The sequence below is a fragment of the Plutella xylostella genome, chromosome 8 (genome assembly GCF_932276165.1).
Source record: "Plutella xylostella chromosome 8, ilPluXylo3.1, whole genome shotgun sequence".
NCBI lineage: Eukaryota > Metazoa > Arthropoda > Insecta > Lepidoptera > Plutellidae > Plutella > Plutella xylostella.
Window position 1 is genome coordinate 2,814,374 of NC_063988.1, and position 25,635 is coordinate 2,840,008.

The 25,635-nt window shown below is 40.6% G+C and overlaps 2 protein-coding genes across 2 annotated transcripts; one reads left to right on the plus strand and one right to left on the minus strand.

The window, feature by feature from the left end:
- Positions 1 to 309: 309 nt before the first annotated feature.
- LOC105397878 (transcription elongation factor SPT6) lies at positions 310 to 20,727 on the minus strand. The gene is made up of 23 exons (XM_048622356.1): positions 20,509 to 20,727; positions 20,320 to 20,413; positions 19,909 to 20,108; positions 19,452 to 19,571; positions 19,038 to 19,195; positions 18,531 to 18,780; positions 17,668 to 17,840; positions 17,093 to 17,246; positions 16,545 to 16,687; positions 16,159 to 16,293; positions 15,504 to 15,661; positions 14,979 to 15,100; positions 14,219 to 14,403; positions 13,583 to 13,748; positions 12,996 to 13,138; positions 11,859 to 11,947; positions 11,346 to 11,526; positions 10,078 to 10,264; positions 8,715 to 9,647; positions 3,184 to 3,431; positions 2,506 to 2,710; positions 2,003 to 2,099; positions 310 to 1,725 (listed from the first exon to the last, which is right to left on the minus strand). The coding sequence occupies exons 1-23, from the start codon at positions 20,545 to 20,547 to the stop codon at positions 830 to 832; spliced, it is 5,076 nt and encodes a 1,691-aa protein (XP_048478313.1). The 5' UTR covers positions 20,548 to 20,727; the 3' UTR covers positions 310 to 829.
- Positions 20,728 to 20,915: 188 nt separating this feature from the next.
- Positions 20,916 to 22,962, plus strand: LOC105393795 (AH receptor-interacting protein). The gene is made up of 6 exons (XM_011565601.3): positions 20,916 to 21,092; positions 21,176 to 21,361; positions 21,465 to 21,627; positions 21,838 to 22,024; positions 22,158 to 22,300; positions 22,463 to 22,962. The coding sequence occupies exons 1-6, from the start codon at positions 21,009 to 21,011 to the stop codon at positions 22,681 to 22,683; spliced, it is 984 nt and encodes a 327-aa protein (XP_011563903.1). The 5' UTR covers positions 20,916 to 21,008; the 3' UTR covers positions 22,684 to 22,962.
- The last annotated feature ends 2,673 nt before the right edge of the window (positions 22,963 to 25,635 follow it).

The following is a 25,635-nucleotide window of genomic DNA, read 5'->3' on the forward strand; positions in this document are numbered from 1 at the left end:
AAAAGCGATTATTCAGTCGTGTATTTTTGTATACATTATGGTACTTATCCAAACCTTAATTAGTAAATTTGCATGATTCTTTGTGTTGGGATGGTTGGCCGTGCGTTGGTACGTCCTAAGCTAATGAACACAAGTAATTTGCATGAAGTGCTGTGATCATTCAAGATAACGAATTATATTAAAAACAGGTTTGGTCGGTCAAAAAACAAGGAGGTCACGACCACCTAACCATTACAAAGGTTATGTTTTTTTTCTCCTAACCAACTACGATTGCTTTTCTAAAGGTTTTTCATTAAAAAAAATAGCATATTTGTCATAATTTTATTAGATTAGAATACATTTGAGTGAATGGTTGTGAGTAATTGATAATTATATAGTAATTTAGACATCTTTGCTAATATCACTAACCATTATCAAAGGCAACGGATATCTCATAACAATTCACAAATAAAAGAATGTACATATTACAATACCAACTGATTGGTAAGCATATCTGTGTAACAGGGTATACATATACCTATACTGTGTACATGTACCAACAAAACTAATGAATAAATATATAAACTAGCACATACATAATCTTGAAATAGTCATTCCAGACTACAGAATTCAGTTTTAGTCATATTATACTATCTAATCGGAATTGTCGGTGTACATAAGCATTTGGGTCACTGAATGAATACCTTAAAAGCTTATAAGCTTACCACGTTACCATTGAAACCTTTCACTTAACTTAGCGTAACCTAGAGATTGAATTACCTATCGATGTCTGATCGCGCCAGCCATCGCAGCCGGATACAAAAATAAAAATACAACTCTCGTGTTCAGTCTAATTCTCATCGTAGAGCGGCGTGGAGTCGCCCATGGACATGGAGCGCGGGGAGGTGTTGGTGTGCGGGGTGTGGGGCGTGGAGCGGGCGGAGGGCGCGCGGGGCGGGCGCGGGGAGGCGCGGGGCGAGGCGCGCGGCGTGCGGTGGTCGTGGCGCGGCGTGGAGCGCGGCGTGCGCTGGGAGGCGCGCGGGGTGGCGGGCGAGTCGCGCGGGTGGCCCACTCCGCGGTGCCGCACCCAGTCCTCGGCCGCCTTCTGCCAGTCGGACGGCTCGGAGTAGACCGGCAGCTGCGCGGCGGGCGTGGGCTTGTGGCGCGGCACGGCTGGGGTTAAGAAGTCTGGCTGGCGCGGCGTGGCAGCAAACGGCGTCATGTAGGGCGTCTGCGCGGAGGGCGTGTAGGGCGTGTTGACGTAGGCGGGGCCGGGCGTGTGCGCGGGCGTGTGGAAGGCGGGCGTGTGGTACATGGCGGAGGCGGCGCCGTGCGGCGTGCGCGCCGGCGTGCGCTGCTGCGGCGTGTTGCTGGGCGGCGGCTCGCGGAAGTGCTCCTTGAACCACTTGAGCAGCGCGCCGAGCGAGTCGAACATGCGCTGCCGGAACTTGTAGCCGTCCGGCGTCACCGACACGTACTCGTGGCGGCAGCGGGAGCTCGGCAGATACGACAGTAGAAAACGCCCTGGATAATTCTTCGCCGCAGATATGATATAATGTATCTTATTGGGGTTCTTCGCCTTATCCTCTTTGAGTATCTCTTCTGCCTTGTCGCGGATGCCCCCGAGCGGCTTGTAGTACTTGAAGGACACGAGGTCGCGCGCCAGCCCCGCCATGGGCGTCACGTGGCGCGCGATGATCTCGTCCAGGTCCTCGAACTCCGACCCTCCGATCCAGAGACTTTTACCTGGGGAAGGGAGACCAATTAGAACCACCGAACTTCATCCTAACTAATATTATAAAAGCGAAAGTAACTGTGTCTGTCTGTCTGTTACTCTTTCACGCCAAAACTACAGAACGGATTTGAGTGAAATTTGGTATACATACGGTCTAGACCCTGGGAAAGAACATAGACTACTTTTTATCCCGGAATTCCCACGGGAAAACTTTTTAAGGCGAAGCGAAGCGCGCGGGAACAGCTAGTACAATATAAAATAGAATAGTGATAAGTTGTGGTATGTTACCTAATGAGAATGCGTTTTCCTTGCCCTCCTCCCGCACGTCGATGTGCTGGTAGATGCCCTCCGCCACCTTCCACGTCACCGTCAGGTGGTCCGAGCCCTGTCACAAATTATAAGTAATGCATTATGAGGAATTTATAAATAATAATTTAAAAAAACATTAACATCTGGACACAACCTATCTTAAGTCTCTCCCAACGAAAGTCACAACACGATGGCTTCGGTCTTCCTTATCAAACCATGAGCAGCTTGTCTTGTCTGTTCAGAGGGTCTCATGACACCCTACTCTCTTCGAGGTTTGTACCTAGGTACTAGAGAATTAGTTTACGCGATTTGTCATCGTTTCTTCGACATACAATGACATAGCCGGGCCCCAACCACGTCAAAAAACGTGTACTGCTTATATTATGTTTGAGTCCTATTTATAGTAATAATAAATTAAATTCAAAGACAACTACTTCATAAACATATCTTAATTCCGAGTGCAACAACCAATCTCAACTCACCTTGCTACTCGGGCGCACAATGACCTCTCCTTGCGCCATATTATCCATTAACTTCTCCGCCTCCGCAAACGATATGTTATGGAAGGCGGGGTGCACGATCACTCGCTTCACGTACTGAGCTCGCTCCTTCACTTGCTTCTGTTCCTTGTCTTTGCGTAAGTCCTTGTCTTCTGCCTCTTGGTCGTAGTACGGGTCTTTGGACGGCCTGTGGAGGTTTTTTTTTGTGGGTTATAATATGTTAATAATGGTAATATGGTAGGGGTAAATATTGTTGTTGTTGTGTTTTGTAAAAATTTCAATGGACGTAATTCGGCGTAAAAATATGCATAATCGATTGTTACACGGTAATTTTCTGTGTTGTTTGAGTTAAGTACATAAGAAATAGGCATTGTAATATTTCCCTGACGAATCGTCTGACTGATATATGTATATTAAAAAAAGTTGATCTAACTGTAACTTGTGCATAGCATGTCAGTGACACGCTTGAACTGAAGTTTGTCGCCTATTTGAAAGAATATTTAGCCAGTTAGGTCAGTTTATTACTGTCCATGGTGCCCCAGACGTATATAAAAAGTACAGTTAATACTCCAGTCTAGGAGACTGTAGACTCCAAACCGCAAAAGTAACTACAATTTCCATAATAATCAGCCCAATACAAACATATTGTTTTAAACCCACCTAAACTCCTTATTCGTGTCTAACAGATCCGACGTTTTACTCGAGCAGTCCACCGAGAACCGTTCAACATCAATCTTCAAGACGCGACAGTGGATCGTCTGTCCCACTCGCACTCGCTGCGTGGGGTCGGTCACGTGGCGGTCGGATAAGTTCTTGATGTGGATGTGTCCGTTGAGGTCGTTGTCTAAGCGGACACGCACGCCTGTTGATTGCCCCGGGCAGGCGCCTTGGTCGAAGTGTTGCCATACCTATAAGTATTAAAATATTTAGGAGGTTGCTTTTTATATGACAAATCTTCGAAACTATTTATTTGATGACCTACTATTTTTCTTCATTCATCACAATGACGATAACAGATTATCAACGGGGATTTAATATTATGTGTTCTTTCGAAACACACAGCGTTGAGTGAAGAAGCAATTATTTGATTTCTTAGTATAAATAGGAAAAAATGGGTTTTTACATACCAATCTGCTGTATTTTCCTCTCTTTCACTTTAGCCAGTGGACAGTGCAGTCTCGAATCTGGATTCTACTCTGTGACGCGCTGTCAAATTTCTGACATAGCTTTTTGATTTCTTGAATCAAACGCGTTTATATATTTTTGAAAATGGATTTTTTACTAATAATCCATGATAATATTCGTGTTTGTGGAATAAAACAATCAATAACAGTGTTAATTCACTTAATGTATAAAAAACTCTGTATGAGACATCGTACTTTTCGTCAATGTACAAAAAAAATAATTTCGCGCCGCTACCGACGCTTCGCCCGCGGTATTAATATTTTTTTCAGAAAACCGAGAAGATCACAAGATTACATGAAGATATTATGATAAATCTCTGTGATAGTGTGAAATATGCTCTCCAGCAATTGGATTCATACCTACCCTCGAAGTCTGAACTGAGTAAGTCAGAAAACTATTTCACGCATGAATCTTTTTGGTACAAAACATTGCAATTTACAAATGATATTTTATCTTTGTGCTTATACCTTTAAACCAGAAACCAGCTCTGTTCAATGGTGTTTCTTTATTCAAATAGTATTTACGTTGTTACATACTGTATTTACATAGTTTAACTCCATTTGGTAAAGCAAAAAATTCTCATAAGAGAATGCTTACTTATATGAGAACATTTAAGTTTGTTCCTATTCATTTAATGCCATGTTATCTAGCATTAGGAAGCCTCTTAGATGGGCTACAGATGCTTGTTAGACCTTTGGTTGTTGGGTTTATAACCTTTACACTGCTTACTTTGAATTTAAATGTTTCAATTCTAAACATGGTATTGATTCTTGGTTTCACAAGTTTGAAAATATTTTCACATCTGGTATTAATTAGTTAAGATGTACCTACCTAAACTACCTATCTACATAATATACCAACCTTTTGATTGCTGCATGCATAGATGTGTTGTCGCAAAATATTTGTAATTTGTTGACTACATTATTTATTTACAAAGTGTTTATGATGGGTGACACAATGAAAATAAGTCACTATTTATGCCCTTATGTGGGTCACCTCTGACTACCCCTTCGGGGATTTGCAGTCGTGTGTATATTATACAGAGAACTTTACACTTATATTAGCAGTTTCACTATTGAGACTGTCATCTTAAAATAAATTAAATATGACATGCAGTGCTGTGGTTGACAATATTGACTTGCAACCAATGGCTTAAGCCAGTAGCATAGTTTGACCTAGCGGATGGGTTGATGAGATTATAATTTATAAAATCTCTTGGCTAATATTTATCCCTATATTTACAACTTTTGTTGTCTTATAGGTTTTTTACCATAATACCTTCTTACAACTTATATGTATACATGTTGTTTTATGCTCACATAGCATTTAAAACTGGCTCGGGGCCCCTATTTACCATACTGACTTAGTTATTAACCATAATAACTTCTTACAACATGTATGTATACATATAAATATGTTGTTTTTTGCTCACCCACAGGATTTAAACTGGCTCGTGGCCTTTTTATTCCTATTTACCTATTACCTAGGTATATATATTATGTCCTTTTACATGCGGGTGTAATGGACAGAGCAACAAAATACATTGCCAGTCTAAATGCTGATAGGCACTGGCTATGATGAACTCATGGATCATCTCATAATGTATTTTAACTTTGCATAATTTCATTAAACTTTCGGAAAGTTAAATGTAGCAGTTACTAACTGCAATATTATTGATGACACACACATTGGTGGTGTCGGACCCATCTTCAAGTACCTAATTATTGGGGATTTTATGCAAAGTTTATGAAGGTTTGAACTTATAAGTTCATTGTAATACATTGACCAGTCGAAATGCTGTTTATGGCACTGGTGAAGTAAAATGTATTATATTATATTTGCATAATTGCTGGAACCTTCCTCGCGGAGAGGTAAAATCTTATATGGTATCTGCAATTATTCACACACATTGTTCATGGGATACCTATATATGTGAAGTTTATGATGGTTCACAACCGCTTTATATAGCATTTAACCAGTCGAAAAGCCATGGGCTCTGGTAAACTAAAATGCATTGCCACCAAGTTTTTGCAATTATATATGCAAATATTATGATGTTTAACAACCATTTGTATAGCTTTTAACCAGTCGAAAAGCCATGGGCTCTGGTGAACTTAACTGTACTTATTTTATTATTACATAAAGATAATTAACTATTTACTTTCTATCTGTAATATTTTTTCATGATTATAACTTTTTCAAAGTTGTTCATGTCATACCCTTGACTTTGTAGCTATTTGGGGTTTTTAAGCAAGAATTTATGGGAGTTTCAATACTTAATACTCAATCATTTATTGCATCCATAAGTCTTACAGTTTAAAACTGATAATAGGCATAATCCACTCATAAAAAGGTGAATTGCCAATTTTTTCTCCTGTTTACCAAAGCAGCTGCCCGCCAGAACAAAGCACAGCCCAAATAGGTTGGGAGATCCTCCCTTTCCAGTGGGGATAGCATGGGACCACCATCACATCCCTATTTATTTTTACAAATAACACCACTTAACGGTTTCTGGCTAAACCCATAATGACAAGATTGTTGCCGCGGAGGCCATGTGCTATTGGGACATTTGATTATTGATATGCAGTGGCCAAACATAATGAAAGCTGATGAAGCAGCTTTCTAGGCCCAAGCCCTTCCTTCATTGGAAGGAGACCCGTTCCCCAGCAGTAGGGACGTGATGGGTTGATGTTGAAGCGTGTGCGCCTTGGCAGCTAGAGTTACACATTTTCAATCTAATATATTGTGTTGTAACTTGCTTACTTTTTCAGGGATCTTTTCTTGAAAGACATATCCTGAGATCTCATATCTTCTATCTTAAAGGTGAGCTCTTGTATTGTGCCTATACTTAATATTGCATACAATACATATTTTTTCTGAATTTAATTTGGTCTTAATAGCTAACACAGGGTTGCCATAAAGAAGAGCTCAGTGATTACAACAGTAAAGTTGACTTAAGAATGAATGTTTATTCAGTAGACATTGGCATTAATATCACCTATACAAGGTGTATGCCACAGCACATATATTACCACTATGTTGGCTGATATTGTTTGAGCCCGGATTTGAGTACTCCTCATCTAGTGTACCCACATGGCAGGTGGTTGTCAAATGATTTTGCCCAGGTAGCTTTCTATTACCCACATTGCACAAGTTTGTAGTCTCTGGAGAGTACAAACATGAGATAGCTACAAGTCTAAGTGCCTATTATTGTCCTGGACTTTTGTTCACCAAGTTGTGTTAACATTTGGCCTTTATGAGCCTTTCTAAGGATCTATCTGGTAAGGTACCTATATTATATTGATTTTTATATGTATACCATATACCTACATCATGTGGAGCCTATGACTGATGGCTGTGAAAATACCTATCCAATTATCGATATTGGTTGGGCTATTGAATAGTCCCTTTAAAGTGTTTACTTGCATTTATGGTGGATTATATTGCAGTAGTAAATTGTTTATCAAGTATAGATAGAGATGATGTGCGGTTCTGAAACTTTATATTTCAACCTGAGAGAAGGGTGTAAGCCTAATAGCTGTACAAAAGCTGTTTCTATTCTAACTGGCCCTTTACTTAAGTAGGTTGCTACCTACATGCAGGCTTGACTTTTTAAAGACTGTTGGTCCTGTAAAATCTTGGTAAAATTAGTCATGTTTGATTGAAATTGGTACATCTATAAATTTTTCCGTGTACCTAGAGACTAGTCATCACCCATGTATATCTCAAAAGGAAAATTATGATAGTGTACACATAGACAGCTGTCATGTAATCCTATTGCAGTCGGCTATTCAACTACCAAGCAAGGGTGGTGCAGTGACATAAGTCTAATAAAATCCATATTTCTGTGGTTTATAAAGTTCAATTTTACTTCAACTAAAAAGGAATACTACCTAATAATATGTATGACTACCTAATAGGTACAAATTACCTATGGTTATGTATTACCTAGAGGGCCTATGTAATACAAATTGATAGGTACTTATATAAAGGATGTAAAATTTTATATTTTCTATTGTCTGTTTCTATGCTATTAGGTATTCCTCACACCTGGATTGGTCCTTTACTAGTGCTAACTTTAATTTGATAAGAAATTGGCTTATTTATGTTATACTTACTTACTTAAATTAATAATGGTATGATTTATGATCCCATTAGCAACATACTTACAGATCATAAGTGTAGGTAAGTATGTGACATGTTGTGTATCACACTAGGTATGTAGTGAATACACACCTATTGATCATTAACTAGAGTACCTATGTACTTATAAATTTTGTTTTTAATTAATTTTCTTTCTTTTAGGTGCAAGTACCTTTATGATGAAGGTGCATTTTAAGTATGTTTCCTTTACAACTATGATGTTGTCTAACAGGAATCTTTATTATATTTTAGGTATATTTTACCTAAAAAGGAGATCACATAGCGTTTAGATTTTCTAATCTCTTTCACCAGCAGATAACAAACAAGTCTTCACTCAACGCTGTGTGTTTCGAAAGAACACATAATAGACCTGTTTTGCATTACAACAAAACAGATATTATGTGTATGAAGAAACACACAGCGTTGCAGCAACGGCTTGCAGGTGAGTTTTGAAGACTACTATGTCAGAAATTTGACAGCGCGTCACAGAGTAGAATCCAGATTCGAGACTGCACTGTCCACTGGCTAAAGTGAAAGAGAGGAAAATACAGCAGATTGGTATGTAAAAACCCATTTTTTCCTATTTATACTAAGAAATCAAATAATTGCTTCTTCACTCAACGCTGTGTGTTTCTTCATACACATAATATCTGTTTTGTTGTAATGCAAAACAGGTCTATTATGATATGTGGACAATGTTACCACCTAAAACTAGCTATAATAGATGTGAAACATAAAAATATGTATAACGTTCGTCTGTTAACAGATATCGCTATGGTATACGGATAAAACTTCAAAATGTAACACGCTCTTTTTCAGAATTAAATGAATAATTCAATTATAATTAAATTAGTCATCCTCACCTCAGACAGCTCCGGAAAGTCATTCTTATGACAGAAGGGGCACTCCCACAGGCCAGTCTCATCATTCCTCACGGGGTTAGCCTGGTCCAGCATCTCCCTCTGCGGCTTCCTGTGAGAGATCCCGATCACCGTCGCCAGAACCATCTTGCCAACGTATAATGTATCAGGCGTCTCCTTAGTCAACATGTCGAATAGTTCCTCGGGCGTCGGCGACCGATATGGGACTCTCAAGTCTTTATACCTAGAGTTCAACTCCGCACGGATGTCGTACAATGTTATGCTCTTGTTGCCGAAGCCTTGCCGCTCTAATTCTTCAGCGAACGCGTCGAGATCCAGGTCTTTCAGTCTTTCTGGTGCTTCTAGGATCTCCTCTAGTGCTCCGGCTGGGTTGGCGTCTTCGTCTTCGTATTCCAGCGCGTCCACCGCCATCTTGCGGGCCCATTCGTACGTCTCCGGATGCACTCGGGACCCATCCAGAACCTCAATGTAAGCTTCCGTACTGTCACCTAAACTATTCGTGTCTATCTTTATGAACCCTGAACAATTGATGAACACTTTCGGCCCCATGTGGCAGACTGTGACCAGCTGCGTTCGGTTCTCTAGCTTCTGATTGGTCTGCTTGAACAGTTTTATCAGCGCTTGTGCCTTTCTCGGGCCGAGACCGCATACGAACTGCAGTAACTCCGTGCCTCGACCAGTCAATACTGCTTCGTTGACATCAACTCCCACTTCGTTGACTCTGTTGATGAATTCCAGCTCGATTCCTTCTAAAAGGTCCTCTTTGGCTATCTGGTCTTGTAAGGGGTGGTATCGCAGACACAGTATCTCTTCGTCAGGGCCACACAGTTGGGAGATCTCCATGAGGGGGTCTTGCAAGAGGCGCCCCTGACAGATCGCTTGACGCAGTATGTCTGGGTACTCTCTGAAGTCCACCTGTGAAGCGGAAATCATTGCTACAGCGTTATGTAGTAGAGACCGAATTGTGATTAATAAATTTAATTTAATGATAAGGGCTTAGAAAATGTACCAGTTAAAATTCTGGCGGTAACTAAAATGATTTGGAACACTGATGCGTATTAAGTATTCGCCTATTGTGCGTACTCTTGCTTTGTAAAGTAAATTATGTTGTATTTTTCTATAAAGTTATATGGTATTGTATTCCCATCCAGGAAAATAAATTTAGATCAATAACTTCTCTGGAACGTATCTTCAACGAAATCTCTCGCCCTCAACCTGCGATAGGTACTTCTCACCTCCAATACTACTAAATATAAACTCTGTTTTGTGTCGTCAATGAAAACCCTCGCTCTTAACCTACAATAGCTACTCCTCACCTCCAACACTAGCAACTACACACACTCACCCGTCCCCGATGGCTGTTGCTGTACATGCTGCTGACGTGGTTGTCGGCTATCTCTATCGGGATGGGCGGGAACTGTTCGTCCTCGATCAGGCGCTGCACGCAGTCCGCCGCGTCCGCCTTCACGAGCAGCGCCGCGCGCGACTCGCCGCCGATCACTATCACGTGCGGCTTCTTGCGGAGGATGAATCTGAGGGGTGAGAAAGGTGTGTATTGTATACTGGGTACACGGGGTTGATGTAAAATATCATTTATCATCTGCATTTCAAAAGTTTGACAGTGGTTTCCACTAGAGGCGCTACTTTAGGAGTCAATGCGGCATAGCAGACTCATTTCACACTAACCACATCAGAGCAGTCATGTCGGGCTTCATGAGGAAGCGTTGCGTCGGTACAACAGGTGCGACAATCTCATGCCGGTTTGTGTTGCGTCGATAAAGCAGACTACCACACAACACTACTTCCACTAACCACTTCAGAGTAGTCATCTCAGCCTCCTTGTTGATCCGCTCCATGTGATCGCTAGAGTTGCGTCGGTAAAGCAGGTCCGAGACTCTCAAGGCGACTATACTGCGTCGATAAAACAGACTCATTCTTCACTAACCTCCTCAGAGCGGTCATGTCGGTCTCCTTGTTGATGCGCTCCATGTGATCACTAGAGTTGCGTCGGTATAGCAGGTGCAACAGTCTCAAGGCTATACTGCGTCGATAAAACAGACTTCCACTAACCTCCTCAGCGCGGTCATGTCAGCCTCCTTGTTTATCCTCTCCATGTGGTCGCTAGAGTTGCGTCGGTAAAGCAGGTCCGAGAGTCTTAACTCTCACTGCGTCGATAAAACAGACACATTCCGCACTAACCTCCTCAGCGCGGTCATATCGGCCTCCTTGTTTATCCGCTCCATGTGATCGCTAGCGTTGCGTCGGTAAAGCAGGTCCGAGATTCTCAATACGACTATACTGCGTGGATAAAACAGATTCATTCCCTACTGTAAACTACGTCTATGTTTCCTACTAACCTCCTCAGCGCGGTCATGTCGGCCTCCTTGTTGATCCGCTCCACGTGATTGCTAGCGTTGCGTCGATAAAGGAGGTGCGGCATACAGAACCACTAAGTACCTATATTGCGTTGATCAAGCAGACATCCACTAACCTCCTCAGCGCGGTCATGTCGGCCTCCTTGTTGATACGCTCCATGTGATCGCTAGAGTTGCGTCGGTAAAGCAGGTCCGAGAGTCTCAATGCGTCGATAAAACAGACTCATTCCCTACGAACCTTCTCAGAGCAGTCATGTCGGCCTCCTTGTTTATCCTCTCCATGTGATCGCTAGAGTTGCGTCGGTACAGCAGGTGCGGCAGTCTCAGGTGGTCCACCACCTCGCCCCCCGCCGCTATGAGGCAGGCGAAGGCCGAGTGCTGGCGGTCCGGGACATAGGCTATTGATAGCACTCGCAGTCCTGAGGAGAACGGGTTTTCATCACATTTTAATAAATACAACTTTGTGTCATTACTACGGGTTTATTATTCCATGTGTACCTATTTTGCTATTGAGATGGACGGCCCTTAGAGCGTATTGGTAGTATATTTTGAGCGTAAAGTGTAGCTGACCTGCTGTTATAAGAGTAGAGACAATTAATTAAATCACACGTAGGTATGGCAGGGATTCAATAGGTTCTATTTTGGGGCCTGTGGGAGTTGTTTTGAATAAAGTTAAAATGTCCATATTTTTATCAAATCAGAATAATTCTGTTACTGATGTAGATGATGTTTATCATAAATATCAACTAACCATTGGAAGCGTCCCATTCTTCATCATCGTCGATTCTGGACTCGTACGGAGCCACCTTCAACCAGTCGTACAGTTTGCGGCGACAACATCTAAAAATACAAATACATTAGGATGAATATTGGGCAGCATCAAAGTACGTATGTCATTGCAATGTCTTATCAGAACGGTGACTTAGTAGAAAAATGCTCATCTTGTCACTACAGACCACGTGCTAAAGCTGTCTGTTTGGCGGGCAGGAGGGCGTCCCACGTCTAACTCTGCCGCAGTTCATCAGTTCTTGAGCAGATGTGACCGACTCACTGCCATTTTATATTCTATTGATTCATTGTATAGCCAATGTTTACGCTTTACGATTAAACCTGTACTACAGGTTTAGATTTTGTAGCAAAAAATTAAATCATCATAATCATGCAATAAAATTGTTTACTGCTGGCCATAGGCTACAAAGGGGCGCCATGACAGCCACAATAGTGTTTCTAGTTTATGTCAGATTGGAGGATTACGACCACAAAATAATATTCAACTGTTTAGAATAATAGTCTTCACTGTTCAGCAAACAGTCTGCATCATATTTGGTTGGCTTTGGCCTACGAGTAACGCCATCTACCTATATGTTTTTGTTAAGTGACATTTTTATTTATTATGACATCTGTCGACATCACACGACACACGGGTGGATCGGCCACTACTACATTGTTAACAAAGGTTTTCTTGAAGAACAATCCTACACCAGCTCTGGACAGTTGGTAGTGCTCCTGATAGTAGACTAGATGCTTCTAAGGGCTTCTAAGGACTTCCGATAAACCTGGTCATCCACATCTAATTCTAATTACACCATTTTACCTTCCTCTCTCAAGATCCGTGTATAATAACTGGAAACATATTATTACTTAAATATGCTATTCATAGCAAAGGATTCTTCGCACCCCCTGCCCTACTTTAACAGCTGCCGTGATCAGGAATAGTAAGTCTGCTGAAAACTGGGGGCCTGGCCTTGGGTAAGTAGGGCCAAGGAGAAAGTGTTATGGCACACCTTGGGAGAGACCTATGTCCAGCAGAGACTACGGGCTGATGATGATGGTGATTCTAATGTTCATAATGATAATTTATGATGGTAACAGTAGAAAATCAACTTACTTGAGCACATATTCCTTAGATTCCTGTAGCAAGACGGCGTTTAGTTCTCGCCTTAGCTCCGGCATCACTATCTTGGTGAGAGCGATAGTGACGGCCTCTGAACGCAGCTCGTTCCACGCTTCCACTGTCGCTGCGAATTCATCCTGTGTGTGTGAAGATGAATAATATTAGCACGTTATTTACCGCATTTAAAATAAGTATATAGAATACATGGCGAATGTTTCGTCTATAGTTACGAACTAGAAAAACTTGAGTTACTACTAACATACTAAGCAACATTCTCTATGGAAACAACTGGGGAAAAGTGTTCGTGGACAACAACGAGCGGTGAAAGGATTATGCCTAGTTTCACCATAGTCTGTTAGACCATTAACACCCATGTTACATTGTAACGAACGTCATGAATTACACGTCATCTCCATATAAAATTCTTGACAGATGTGTCAAAAGTCAACATAGTTATGATCTAATAGAGTAAGGTGAAACTGGCTTACCCAGATAGTTTTTAGTCGCTAACTGCTCGGTGTGCGCTGGACATGGAGACCCTTCCATACCCCCATCAGATGACTAAGACAATCAGCCCGTACCTTCTGATACAGCTGCTTCAGTTCATCAAGATAGTTCGGCGAGGTGTTCCCCTCGATGACCTCGCTGACGGTCACCTCCAGCAGCTTGTCTTCAGCCGCCATGTGCAGCTTCAGGAACTGATCCCCTGTGAGGTCGCGCACCGGCTTCTTCTTCAGGTATTTCATGCTGGAATTGGGGGTTTGGTTTAAATTGATAGTGACAGTCGATGCAGCCCTAGCACCCGCTATGTCCAGAGAGGGGCACTTAAATAGCTAAAATGTCCTATAACTTTTCTATGAATAATAAGGGGGTAAGGGTTTGTTTGTGTTAATGAATGGTGTGGTCGGTAGTAGAACTTTACGATGACTTTAGTTCTATGACTTTTGGAAATTAGTGGGTTCGTTGACTAGCAGCAATGTTATGTCGAAAAACGATAATACCAAGAGGTCTTCCTAGATGATTTTTGACCACAGCAGCCTCCTCTTAAAGATCAGCTATTTGAGGTGTAGATTTAGGCGTAGATGGCAGTAGCCTCTGATTAATACACTCATCCGTCACATACATCTTATACCTTTTCATAGATTACGTGTGATCCTAGGAGATAACAAATCAATTTATAACCACAATTCGCCGAGAAATCAAATATAGTTACTAACCTGTAACACGGATGATTCTCATCGATCTCTTTCAACCCGCGCGCCGTAGCGCGTACCGTGATCGTTGCCCGGTCGCGCAACGCGTCGCGTAACACGCCGCGCAACATGGGGTCGCGCGCCAGCTGCACGCCGCACATGTAGGTTGCGCGGCGAAGCACCTCGCGCGCCGAGCCCGTGGCGCCAGCCTGGTAGGGGAAGCAGGTGTTATTGTGGTGTGTTGAAACTTCATATTATTTGCTGGCACTAGATACCGGGCAAGACTATTGGTGTGTGCCATGCGGCTCGGCCGCCATTAGTCTGTTGTGGCAGGGACGTGGCCCGGATGCTCTCTTACGAGTATCATCCTAACTATCCTAACTAATCCTAACTAATATTATAAATGCGAAAGTAACTGTGTCTGTCTGTCTGTCTGTCTGTCTGTCTGTTACTCTTTCACGCCAAAACTACTGAACGGATTTAAATGAAATTTGGTATACATACGGTCTAGACCCTGGGAAAGAACATAGACTACTTTTTATCCCGGAATTCCCACGGGAAAACTTTTTAAGGCGAAGCGAAGCGCGCGGGAACAGCTATATATATATAGAGCCATCTCGAGTAACACCTTCAGTCACCGACAACAAATTTGAAGTGCTAGCACAGAGCGCAAGACGTGACAAAAGTTATGCGTCGCACTGACTCACATGCACGAGAGCGAGTGTGACAGCAAAAGTTAGCGGTAGCGGTGTTTGTCACAGCTTGCAATAGAATTAATACTCACAAAGGGCGCGGCGGCCTCGAGCGGCGGCACGGCCTCCTGCTCGACCTCGTGCCGCTGGTAGTTGTCGCGCACGTTCTCCGCGAACTGCTCCGGGGTGAGCCCGAACTTGCGCACCAGCGGCTCTGCGGAACGACACAGGAATTAACATTATTATACACAATGTGTTGACGAAAAATCGCCTTCCAAACCAGAACCAGAGAGCAATGATAGTGGATGTGGAGGCCAAGCTGCGGATCACGGAGCACCGTAATTGTGTTATTCACTTATCAAGAACCATTTTTCAGTCCTTCAGGCCTAACAACAGTATAAAGATAGTTTATACAGTTGTTAGGAAACTGATACAATACTTTTGAATGCCGAACGAAACATAGGAATTGGTCCTTATAAAATATGTCACGATTTAGGATATGTAAGTATATTTTGTCATATCGGGTTCCCCTACAAAGTTTTTTTTTTCCTATTGCCACTGATGCCTACCTGATGGTCTTTAAAACCAACTTTAGTACTAAAGATCTATCAACATACCGATGCCAGTCTTCCTGCACAGCTCGTACGGGCCGGACCTCACGGCGTACTTCACCTCCGTGGCCGGTTCCTCATCCACTGGCTCGGCCGCCTCCACCGCCGCCGCCGCCTCCTCCATGTCTTCGCCGTTGCGCTCAGCTTCTAGACGCGCTGCGTTCCTGGTATTTATTTTTTATATCAGTGGACGGCGGTTACAGAGGTGATGAAAAGAATGGATCAAAGGAAAGAAGCTGATATAGGATATTAATTAACTGAATGGATCGCTGAAGACAAACGCATATTGATATTGGGTAAAGTTTTAGTTTTTGGTGAGTAATCATAGAATAAAGGTAATATTTCGTTTTTACATCGGTGGACGATAGTAGCTGAATGAGGAATGTCTAGGAAGTAATGTTGTGGCGCTTCTTAGGAGAGGCAATTTATAGCAGTGAATGATTACAGGTAACCTTCTTCATAGCGTGTCGCTGACAAACATGAGACACTAGAGCGCGTCTCAAGTTTTTGTGTTTTTAACCATGGTGAAATACCCAGTGTGAATACCATCCGTCGCTGACTGCCGACGGTATATAAAGCCCTCCGTAGCAAGCAACTGGACAGATTCGGAATGTCTCAGGCAGGCACCTTTCCTGCATGAGTCAATATCATGTATACTGACTTGCGTTCCTCGAGCTTCTTCTTCTTCTCCTTCTCTCTCTGCAGCTTGTGCATGTCGGGCAGCTGGTGCGAGTAGTACAGCAGGAAGTGGGTGTGCACGTCGCGTAATTCTTCCGGCGTCTGGACGTGCTTTAGTCTGGAGGGAATATGTGAGATGGTGGTTTAAATTTTGCAGATTACATGGATGGACATTGAGCTCAAAGTGACACCGATGGCGTAATTTTAACTGTATGGGAGTAAAAAAATATGTCTCTGATTGGTGATTAGGTGTATTTACACCTCCACCATATTAATTTCAGATTACATATTCTAACGAATGATAGATGATTAAAGGAGTATTTATAACACAACAGTAAACTGCAATAGCCTCAAGAAGAAGAAGCTTACCTATCAATGTCTTCGTCCTTGATGAGCCTCAGGTTGTCTGGGAGCGGCGCGTCGGGGTTCTGCATGACCTGGTCGAGCTGGTAGTCGCGCATGTTGGTCAGCAGCTTGAGGAGGTTTTCCTTGCGCTGCTTCAGTTGGCACCACTGCGGGGAAATGTAGGATTGGCGGGTGAGAAACATTTTAACGTTACAACTAGTGCATTGGTTTAGTTCATTGATTAATCATCAGTCAACTAAACCAATACCTACTCAGATGGCAGCGGTATCTGCTACAGTCGTGGTTATCGTTATAGTTCGGTCGGTTACCGCTATCGCTAACAAGTTCTGTAGCAGATACGGCTGCCAGCAGGGTTGGCCTAAAATGGGGCACTTTTTGACAGAATGCTCCAACTATACTTACGTCAAAACCAACACGTGATAGGTAGCGAGCCGTATTGCCGTTTTTCGAATAAATACTTAGGCGTACACATCTACGACGTATTAATCAAATGACAATCACAATTTTGCCCCTCATTCTCTCTCTCTCTCTTACACACTATCAGCTCTCACCTTAGCGTCATACTTGTAGACCTTCCACAGGTCGTTGATGCTGAGCTCGGGCTGCACGTACTCCTTGCGGTAGAACGCGATGAACGGCACCTCCAGCGTCTGGTTGCGCATGAAGTCCAGCGCCTGGCGGATCTTCGTCACCGTGCTTGAGCCTCTGTGGAACGGGGGAGTGGGTTTTAATTTAAATGACTATTGTTTTGAGCTGGTGTTCTGAAGGATGACTTTAAAAAGTTATGTAGAGCCACTGAAGAATAAGGTAAAGGTGGTAAGTATCGTGACAGAAGATGAGGATACTGGCTTGTGGCGGCACATTGCTTAATGGCGGAAACTACACCAACAAGAGTGCCGCTATTTAGTTCACTGATGGAAATAGAACTCTCGTAGAATATCCATAAGCATCACGTCTTATGTTTTGTACAGAACAAAGTTTTCCCATGCGTGAAACCATCTATATAGCGGTAGGTCAAATTCATGCATCACACTCTCTTCTTAGCGTGTCGGCGACAAACATATAGCTGGTTGGTCACCTTTTATCACTGTGGTGAATGATTACCCTTTCTATCTCTCTTTCTTACCTCTTAGACCGCTCCCTAGCCTCCTGCGAGTCGGGCTTGGAGACGGGCGGCTTGAGGAAGGCCTGCTTGTAGATCCAGTCGGCCTCGTCCTCTAGCTCGCTGCTGCCCTCCGGGACCGCTGTGATGGGCACGGAGCGAATCTGCATGCGCTCCGGGACGTCTGTCTTACGGATCTGTGGGCAGAGGGGGGTTAGAGGGGGAAGTTGTAAAGGGAATGGGATGGATGATAGGCCCAACTCAACTACAGAAAATTCAAATTTGGAAAAAGTATTGATAGGAGACTGTCTTGGTATAGTGCAGTGACTTTGTTAAACTGCCTAAGGGTCGGCGCCCACTGCCGGGACGGCATGGCATGGCAGGGCAGAGGTTTTTATTAGTAATGAAGTTATATTGAATCTTATTTAAATCAGTTTAGAATTCAAGTTACTTTATTTCAATGCCACGATGCCGCGACGTGTCGCAAGTTGCTGCAGCATGACGCGGCACGCCGCCGCCGCAGGATGTCTCGGCGCGCCATTGCATCCCGCGAGGCTTGTGCGTCACTTTGAGATGGAGGAATTATGATTGCTAGCTAGTTGGAATAAGGTTAAAACTTATGCAAAACTGATGGATGCTAGATGACTTTGCCACGGCATTCCACTGAATGCCACGGGATGACGCAGCAAGCCGCGGAATGCCACCGCACAAACTTCTGTGCCATGCCATGCCGTGCCGGTAGTGAGCGCCGGCCCTAAATCCATCCTAAGATTCCTGAGTTATCTAATTGATCAAGAGGTAAATTTAACATTGCATATAGTTTAGATCTCCAGCTACCTATTAAAATAGGATGGTAATTTATAGCACTGCGTAACATAAAAACATACCTCATTATCCAAGTCAGTGAAATGGCTCCGTTTCAGTTCACTGGGTTCATAGATTTCAAAGATGGATTTCTTGCTCGGTCTCTTGGGTTTGCCTTTCTTGGTTCTCTTCCGGGGTTCTCCCTCGTCGTCGTCGCTGAGGTACTCGTCCAGGTCTTCTTCATCTTCATCATCGTAATCCTCGTCGCCATACTTCTCAAATTCATCGTAATCAAAGTCCACACCAAATATATCTTGACCTTCTTGTAGGGAACTGTTTGGGAAAATTTTAAAAGTTATTTTCTGGATGTTATGCTGGTATTCTAGGGAAATTCTTATGTTGATTAATCACTGGTTTTGATGCCATACAATGATGATGATGCTGTTTATGGTTACATCCTTTGTTATTAATTAACAACAAGACAAAGTAACAGTGGAAGTAATTAATTCCATTGCATAAAAAGGACTAAAGAAACATTCAGCAGAACTTGATAATACTGAATGTGAATAAGAGTGAAAGGTATAACTTACGCATCAGTGAAAATGGGCTTGCGTTTCTTCTTGCGCTCCGCGATGGGTCTGCCATCATCATCAACAATGAAGTCATCAGCGTCCGACTCCAGCTCCTCATTATCATCATCATATTCCACCTCTCTCGGTGCTGGTTGTTCTGAGCGATTCTCATCTTCCTGATAACAAATAATTGAATATTATAAGTAGTTGAACATTAGTAACCAACAATGATTACAGGCAAAGGCATCTATCAAAAAAGAGCCACAATACAAAATTATGTGGTTGCTCTGAGGTTAATAATATTTTTTATTGATAAAAGGAATTCATTACTAAATTCATAGCATTTTTTAATGTAATGGTCATCATCTCTTCATACAAGTTTGGTTGATTATTATCAATCAACCAAACTTGTATACTTGCTTATGCACTTACATCATCAGAGCCAGCGACAAACAGCTTCTCCGCAATGACCTCTCTCTCGAGGTCCGGGTCGTCTGCTGCGTCATTGTCACTGTCATCATCCTCCAGCCGGCGCAGACGCTTGAATTTGTTCTGATAAAAACAGAAAGCAATGATCACAATCTAAGACACTTTCAATTGATATAAATCAAAATTTGTATTGAAAATATAGGACAGCCTTCTTCATAAAAATACAACTTGAAAAATGATTGTCCTTTAATAAGAGCAGCCTTTTGTAGACAAACCAAATCATCAAACTTAAACGAAATAAACATTATTTATTTATTATTTATCAAACTGATCCTATGAAATCCGAAAAAGTAAAAAATCCATTTTTTGATGCCACGGGGTTGATTTTGATGATGATTTTTTTTTATTTACAACCTTTTACTCATATACATGTGTGTGATACTATGGCAAGGTATCATACCCTAGCAACTTTAACACCAAGATTCTCCTCAATGAGGTCATAATCTTCATCTTCCAATCGGTCATCCAGTTCGTCATCACTCTTTTTCCGCTTCTTTGGCCCGACACTGCCATCAGAGTCTTCACCATCACTGCCCGACTCCTCTATAGGTGCATCATCTATGAGATCCTTTAGCTCTTCTCTCAAACGGTCTTCATCGTCTGCAACACAAGGAAAAAGGGTAAAATGTATGTCAAACCATTTTTCTAGGTTATGATGTTAAGTTGAAGTTTTATGCAGAATCAAGAGATTTGTTTCCGTATATTTATGCATGTTCTTAAAGCTATGGTGACTATTTTGAATAGTAATGCTTGTGAGATAGTGAAAATGCAGGGGATACTCAGCAGCAAGGCGAAAAAGCAAACATCAGACCTTCTTCATCCTCTTCCTCGTCATCACTCTGCACGGCGGCTTTACGCTTAGGCTTTTTACGTTCTGCTGGCTGATCTTCCTCCTCTGAGTCCAGCTAATGAAATAAATGGGATTATTAGCCGTGTAAAAGTAAAATATTAGGGATTTTATGAATGAAAGTCATTCTACCATTTCCACTTATGTACTTACCCCACTCTCCTCAGCCTCAGAGTCCATGAAATCAGCCATGGTTGCTGATGATGTAGTGTCCTAACTTATAGTAAAACTAATATGAGTTCCTTTTTTGTGCACGCTAAAATATAAACCGAATTTATGAAAAATTTACAAGAAAAAGAAAGCAAAGCGAAACGAAAATATCTTGAGTTTCTTTATGTTTTTTTTACGTGGCAGTGTTGGTAATATTGAGAAATGTTGCCATGATAAAGTAATCAATAGTAATAATGTGGTTTGTTTTCAATGCGCATTTTATTTAAAAAATCGATTACTCGACTCGATTCGAATCGAATCGTTATAAATGTTGTATGGATAGGTTTGTTATTCTGAGAACTGATGGAGTATAGATTTGTCTGTGGCAAATTGACATTTGTTTGACATTGGCGTGTCTAAAAAAAAAGGCAATTTTTCTTTCATTTTCATTTCATTTCAGTTTCATTTCTTGTTTACACCTACATTTTCTTTAAAATTATAAAATGAACGGCCAAAGTAAAGCTCCGATTGTCAAAAAAATAATTCATACGGGAAAGAAATATATACCGATCGCTAAAGAGAGTAAGGTAAGTGAAAAATCCAATAAGATTCAAGTAAGTGCTCTCTTTAGCTAAGTACTTACTCATGTATTTTAATGTATTTTTTTCAGGCACACTTTCACTTTCAAACCTATAAAGTAGGAAAAGAAAGAGTCCTTATTGATGACAGCCGAAAAATCGGTAAAAAGGAGCCCATGGTCCTTGTGATTGGCCATAAATTCAAACTTGAGGTCTGGGAGACTATTGTGAAGATGATGGCAGTCGGTGAAGTTGCTAGTTTTCAAGTAAAAAAAGAGGTAAATTCATCTCAGTTGTGCATTGCAGTCTTTGGTTAAGTGTTATTAACTGTATGAAGCTCTCACCATATATGTCTGTTTTTAACTACCTACTAATTTCCAGCTTGTGTTCAGCTACCCATTTGTATCGAAAACTCTCCGAGACTTGGGCAAGAAGAACCACACAGTGAAACACTCCTGTACAATGACATTGCAGACTGAAGGGATCGGCTATCCAGATTTGGATGAGCTCATGAAAAACCCTTGTGATCTGGAGTTTGTTATTGGTAATTATGATAATGATCAATACAATAACATCTCTCAAATTAAAGTATTCAGATAACCAGTTTACTTTTATGTCTTTGAACTATCACTTGAGATTTTCCTCTCCACTTATCCATTACTTACAAATATTTAACAAACATTGCACATGGATCCAGTACAAATTCAAATTCCATTGTTTGGTTTTTCAACTCTTATTATATTTTTTATTCTAGAACTTTTGCAAGTGGAGAAAGGGGATGAATATGAAAAAGATTTGTGGCAACTGACTGAGCAGGACAGAATAGATTTAATTCCAATGCTAAAAGAGAAAGGAAACCAGTTGTACACTCAGAAATCATACGAGGAAGCAGAAGAAGCATACAGGAAGGCTATAGGCATCTGTGAACAGTTGATGCTCAGGTATGTATTTATTCAATTACAAACAGGACAAATTAGAGACAGGATTTTATATAAGTACAGTTAGCAATAAAATCGTCCTATTACATTACTTAAATGTACATATAATATAAAGTTGTGTACTTAATAATTTCAGGGAAAGAAAAACTGATGATGACTGGGTAAAATTAAATAAAATCAGGTTACCAATACTGTTGAACTATTCCCAGTGCCGGCTCATGAAACAGGACTACTACACTGTCATTGAACATTGCAATACAGTTTTAGAATATGATAAAGGTGAGCAAATTTTACCTATTGTTAAAATTTAAAATATGCTTTCCTTATGTTTTTTTTTTCATGAAAAATATTTTAAGTTTGTAATCTTATTTATATTTACATAAATATAATAAATTCACATGAACAACCATTATATGTAGTAATATAATTATCAAATTACAGATAATGAAAAAGCTTTATACAGAAGAGCAAAAGCTCATGTTGGAGCTTGGAATCCAGATGAAGCAGAAGAGGACTTTCAGCACCTGAAGTCTGTCAATCCATCCATGGCGCCCTCTGTGGACAAGGAGTTAGCCGTCTTGAAACAAATGAGGAAGATAAAGGAAAATCAAGACAAGGGTGCCTTGAAGAACATGTTTAAAAATGCCAGTGAGAAGACATAACAACAGCTTGATGTGTATTTAACAAAACAGTGCAAAATGCAACGGTGACCTCAATGTTATGTTTAATTGATAAACTAATATATTTTTACATGTTTTAGTACTGGCAGAGCCTTGGCTAGGTAGTACTTAAAGTGAGAACTATTATGTTTGTTATTTAAGAGAGTACCTATTTATATTTATTTGATTACTTCCACGTAATTTAAAAATTGTATAATGTGAATGTGTATTATTTGACTGCGCTATTATACTTAATAAAACAATATTTTAATTATAACTGTATACCTACATTATTTTCTTATATCCACCTGTGTGTATCGGCTGTGGTGTGGACTAAGGTTCCACGTTGATGTAACAGGCAAATAGGTATTTGTATTTATTTTGGTACCTTAGACATTATTTATTACCATATTATAGACATATTACCTATGCCGTAGACGGTAGATAATTTTATAGGCCATGCTCCGATTACCTGGCCAAGAATTTATTTAAGGGCCCGTACAGGGTGACGTGCCGCGCCAATTTTGGGTTTTCAATGCTCTTCACACAGCACACGCAGTGACACGCACACATGTAAGTTTGCACAGTGGGTCGATAAACTTTTACTCGCCAACTTTATTGACAATTATGTTCAAGTACATTTTGGGTGATTTTAGGGTAAGTAAGTATAATTCTTACTTACACTGGTAGGCACCAGGAAAGAGTAGAAATTAATAGGGGTGTCACTTTACTCTATACTCGGAACCCGATTAGCTTTCTCAAACAAATGTGGTATTTACTTGTAGAAAGTATTAAAGTGTAGATAATAAGTTTCGGGCATCCTCCAGCCAACTGAACCCCGACGACAAAGCAAAGTAAATACATAGTGTCGCAAAAGGGCTATACTAAGCCAAAAGGGGATGACTCAAGGAGTCATTCTGGACAACTTTTGTTCTACGAGATTTGCAAATTCGCGAAAAAAAATATTCGTTTTCCATGGTAAAAAGACACAGTCATGTCCAACAAAGTTTCTATTTTGATGTATGAGGTATTGTTAGAAGCGTATTGATGGCGCGATGGTTATAGGCTATGTGACGTTCCATTAAAATGTACATAGCGCCCTCTAGAGGACATAACGTGATGATCGAAAAAATAATAATTCAACTTTGCCGTGTAAGGTATCAAATGAAAGGGCTTGATTTTCACATTACAAAAATATGCATATTGAAGGTATTTAAGTAACAACACCAAAATTATTGAAATAAAAAATGATCATGAACTACTGACGTAAAATTTCATAAAATAAAAACAACTAAAAAGTTACAAATAAAAAAATACAATTATAAACAAACGAAAAACCCGACTGTACGCTAAAAACATGAAAACAAGTCCCAATGTTAATGGAAAGTATCGCAGGCGGGGAACAACTTGACCGCCACTCAAGGCCGTTTTCTAAGTAACATTCAGCTAAATGGTGAACCCTCTGCTGGTCCCCGCCTACGATACTTTCCATTAACATTGGGACTTGTCAAGAAAACTCAACAGGGGTTTCCATACTAAAGTGAACAGGACTGAAAACCATCACACTTTTTACCTTTAAATTGCGCTAATTTTGTTAGTTTTTCTGTTGAATTTTGTCCACCTTTTCTGATTGTTTTGGCCATATCTTGGTGATACCTAAATCGATTTGATATTGAAATATCTCATTTGAAAGCTTATAAGTTGACAATGTTTTTAAGCTGAAGTGCACAAAAAATTGTTGTATGAAATTCTTTTTTAATTTAACTTATTTCTTTTTAGGTTTTGAATATTTTTAAAAAATGTTTATCTATTTTGAGGTATTGTGTCTAATTTAAGTCAAATAATGCACATTTGATTATTTTAATAAGTTTATTAAGATGTCACTAATTCAAAACAAACAAAAAAAGTATTGAAATATGGCTAGTTTTTTTATTTTCGGTTTTAAACATGAAATTTTGGCAAAAATTCAAAAAATCTTTAAATATTAAATATCTTAGAAATGGTTAAGTTTCGGATAATGCATTATAGGGTATAATCGACTGGAAATGCCTTCCTCTATCACCTCCTGAAAGGATCAGGTCTACTTACCAATAACCCTGTATACCGCTTTTTCAATACCTTTAAGTACATTTTTTGGTAGCAGCATAATATTTTTACTTAATTTTAGGGTTTCGAACGTCAATAGAAAAAAAGCAACCGTTATAGGATCTCTTTGTTGTCCGTCTGTCTGACTGACTGTCTGTCACCGCCATTTTTCTCAGAAACGGGTAAAGATATCAAGCTGATATTTCGCATAGATGGGGAGTACCCCAAAAAAAATATTATGGTACTCCCTGTCCCACACAAGTAAATTGGGGCTTATATTTTTTCCAGTTATTTTGATGTGTATCCTTTTTTTCTTTGTTGTTTTGTATAAGTATGTGTTTCTTTTCTTTAAATCTGTATTTTTGTTGTTGTTGCTGTCTATGTGTCGAATAAATGTATCTTTGTCTTCAAATCACGCCATCTATCGTTTGTTTTTTTTGTGGCTACTGTCTATAGAAGAAATTCCGTCATTGACAATTTTACGTTACGAATTTATTTTTATTTATTTTATTTTTATTTTTACATTTTCGTGGAGAACCAACAGCATTTTGTTAATAAATAATTATTACTTATGAACACATAACAACTTGATGCCATTAACAGAATGAACTTAGTAAACCCAGTAAACCTAACACATCCAGAGGAAAAATAAAATCTCTTTCTCTCTCTCTGAAAAACATACTTAATAGCCCAAACTCGATGCTTTTAGCTATTAACATCTTTGAAATAAAATTGAGCCACCACCGTGTTACTGCCCTCATCAGATCCTCACGAGACCATACCTCAACCAGCACCAAGAGACTGTATTTTTGATCCCTAACCTAATGTTCGTGCGTATTGTCATCACTTAGATCCATTCGCTATATTCCT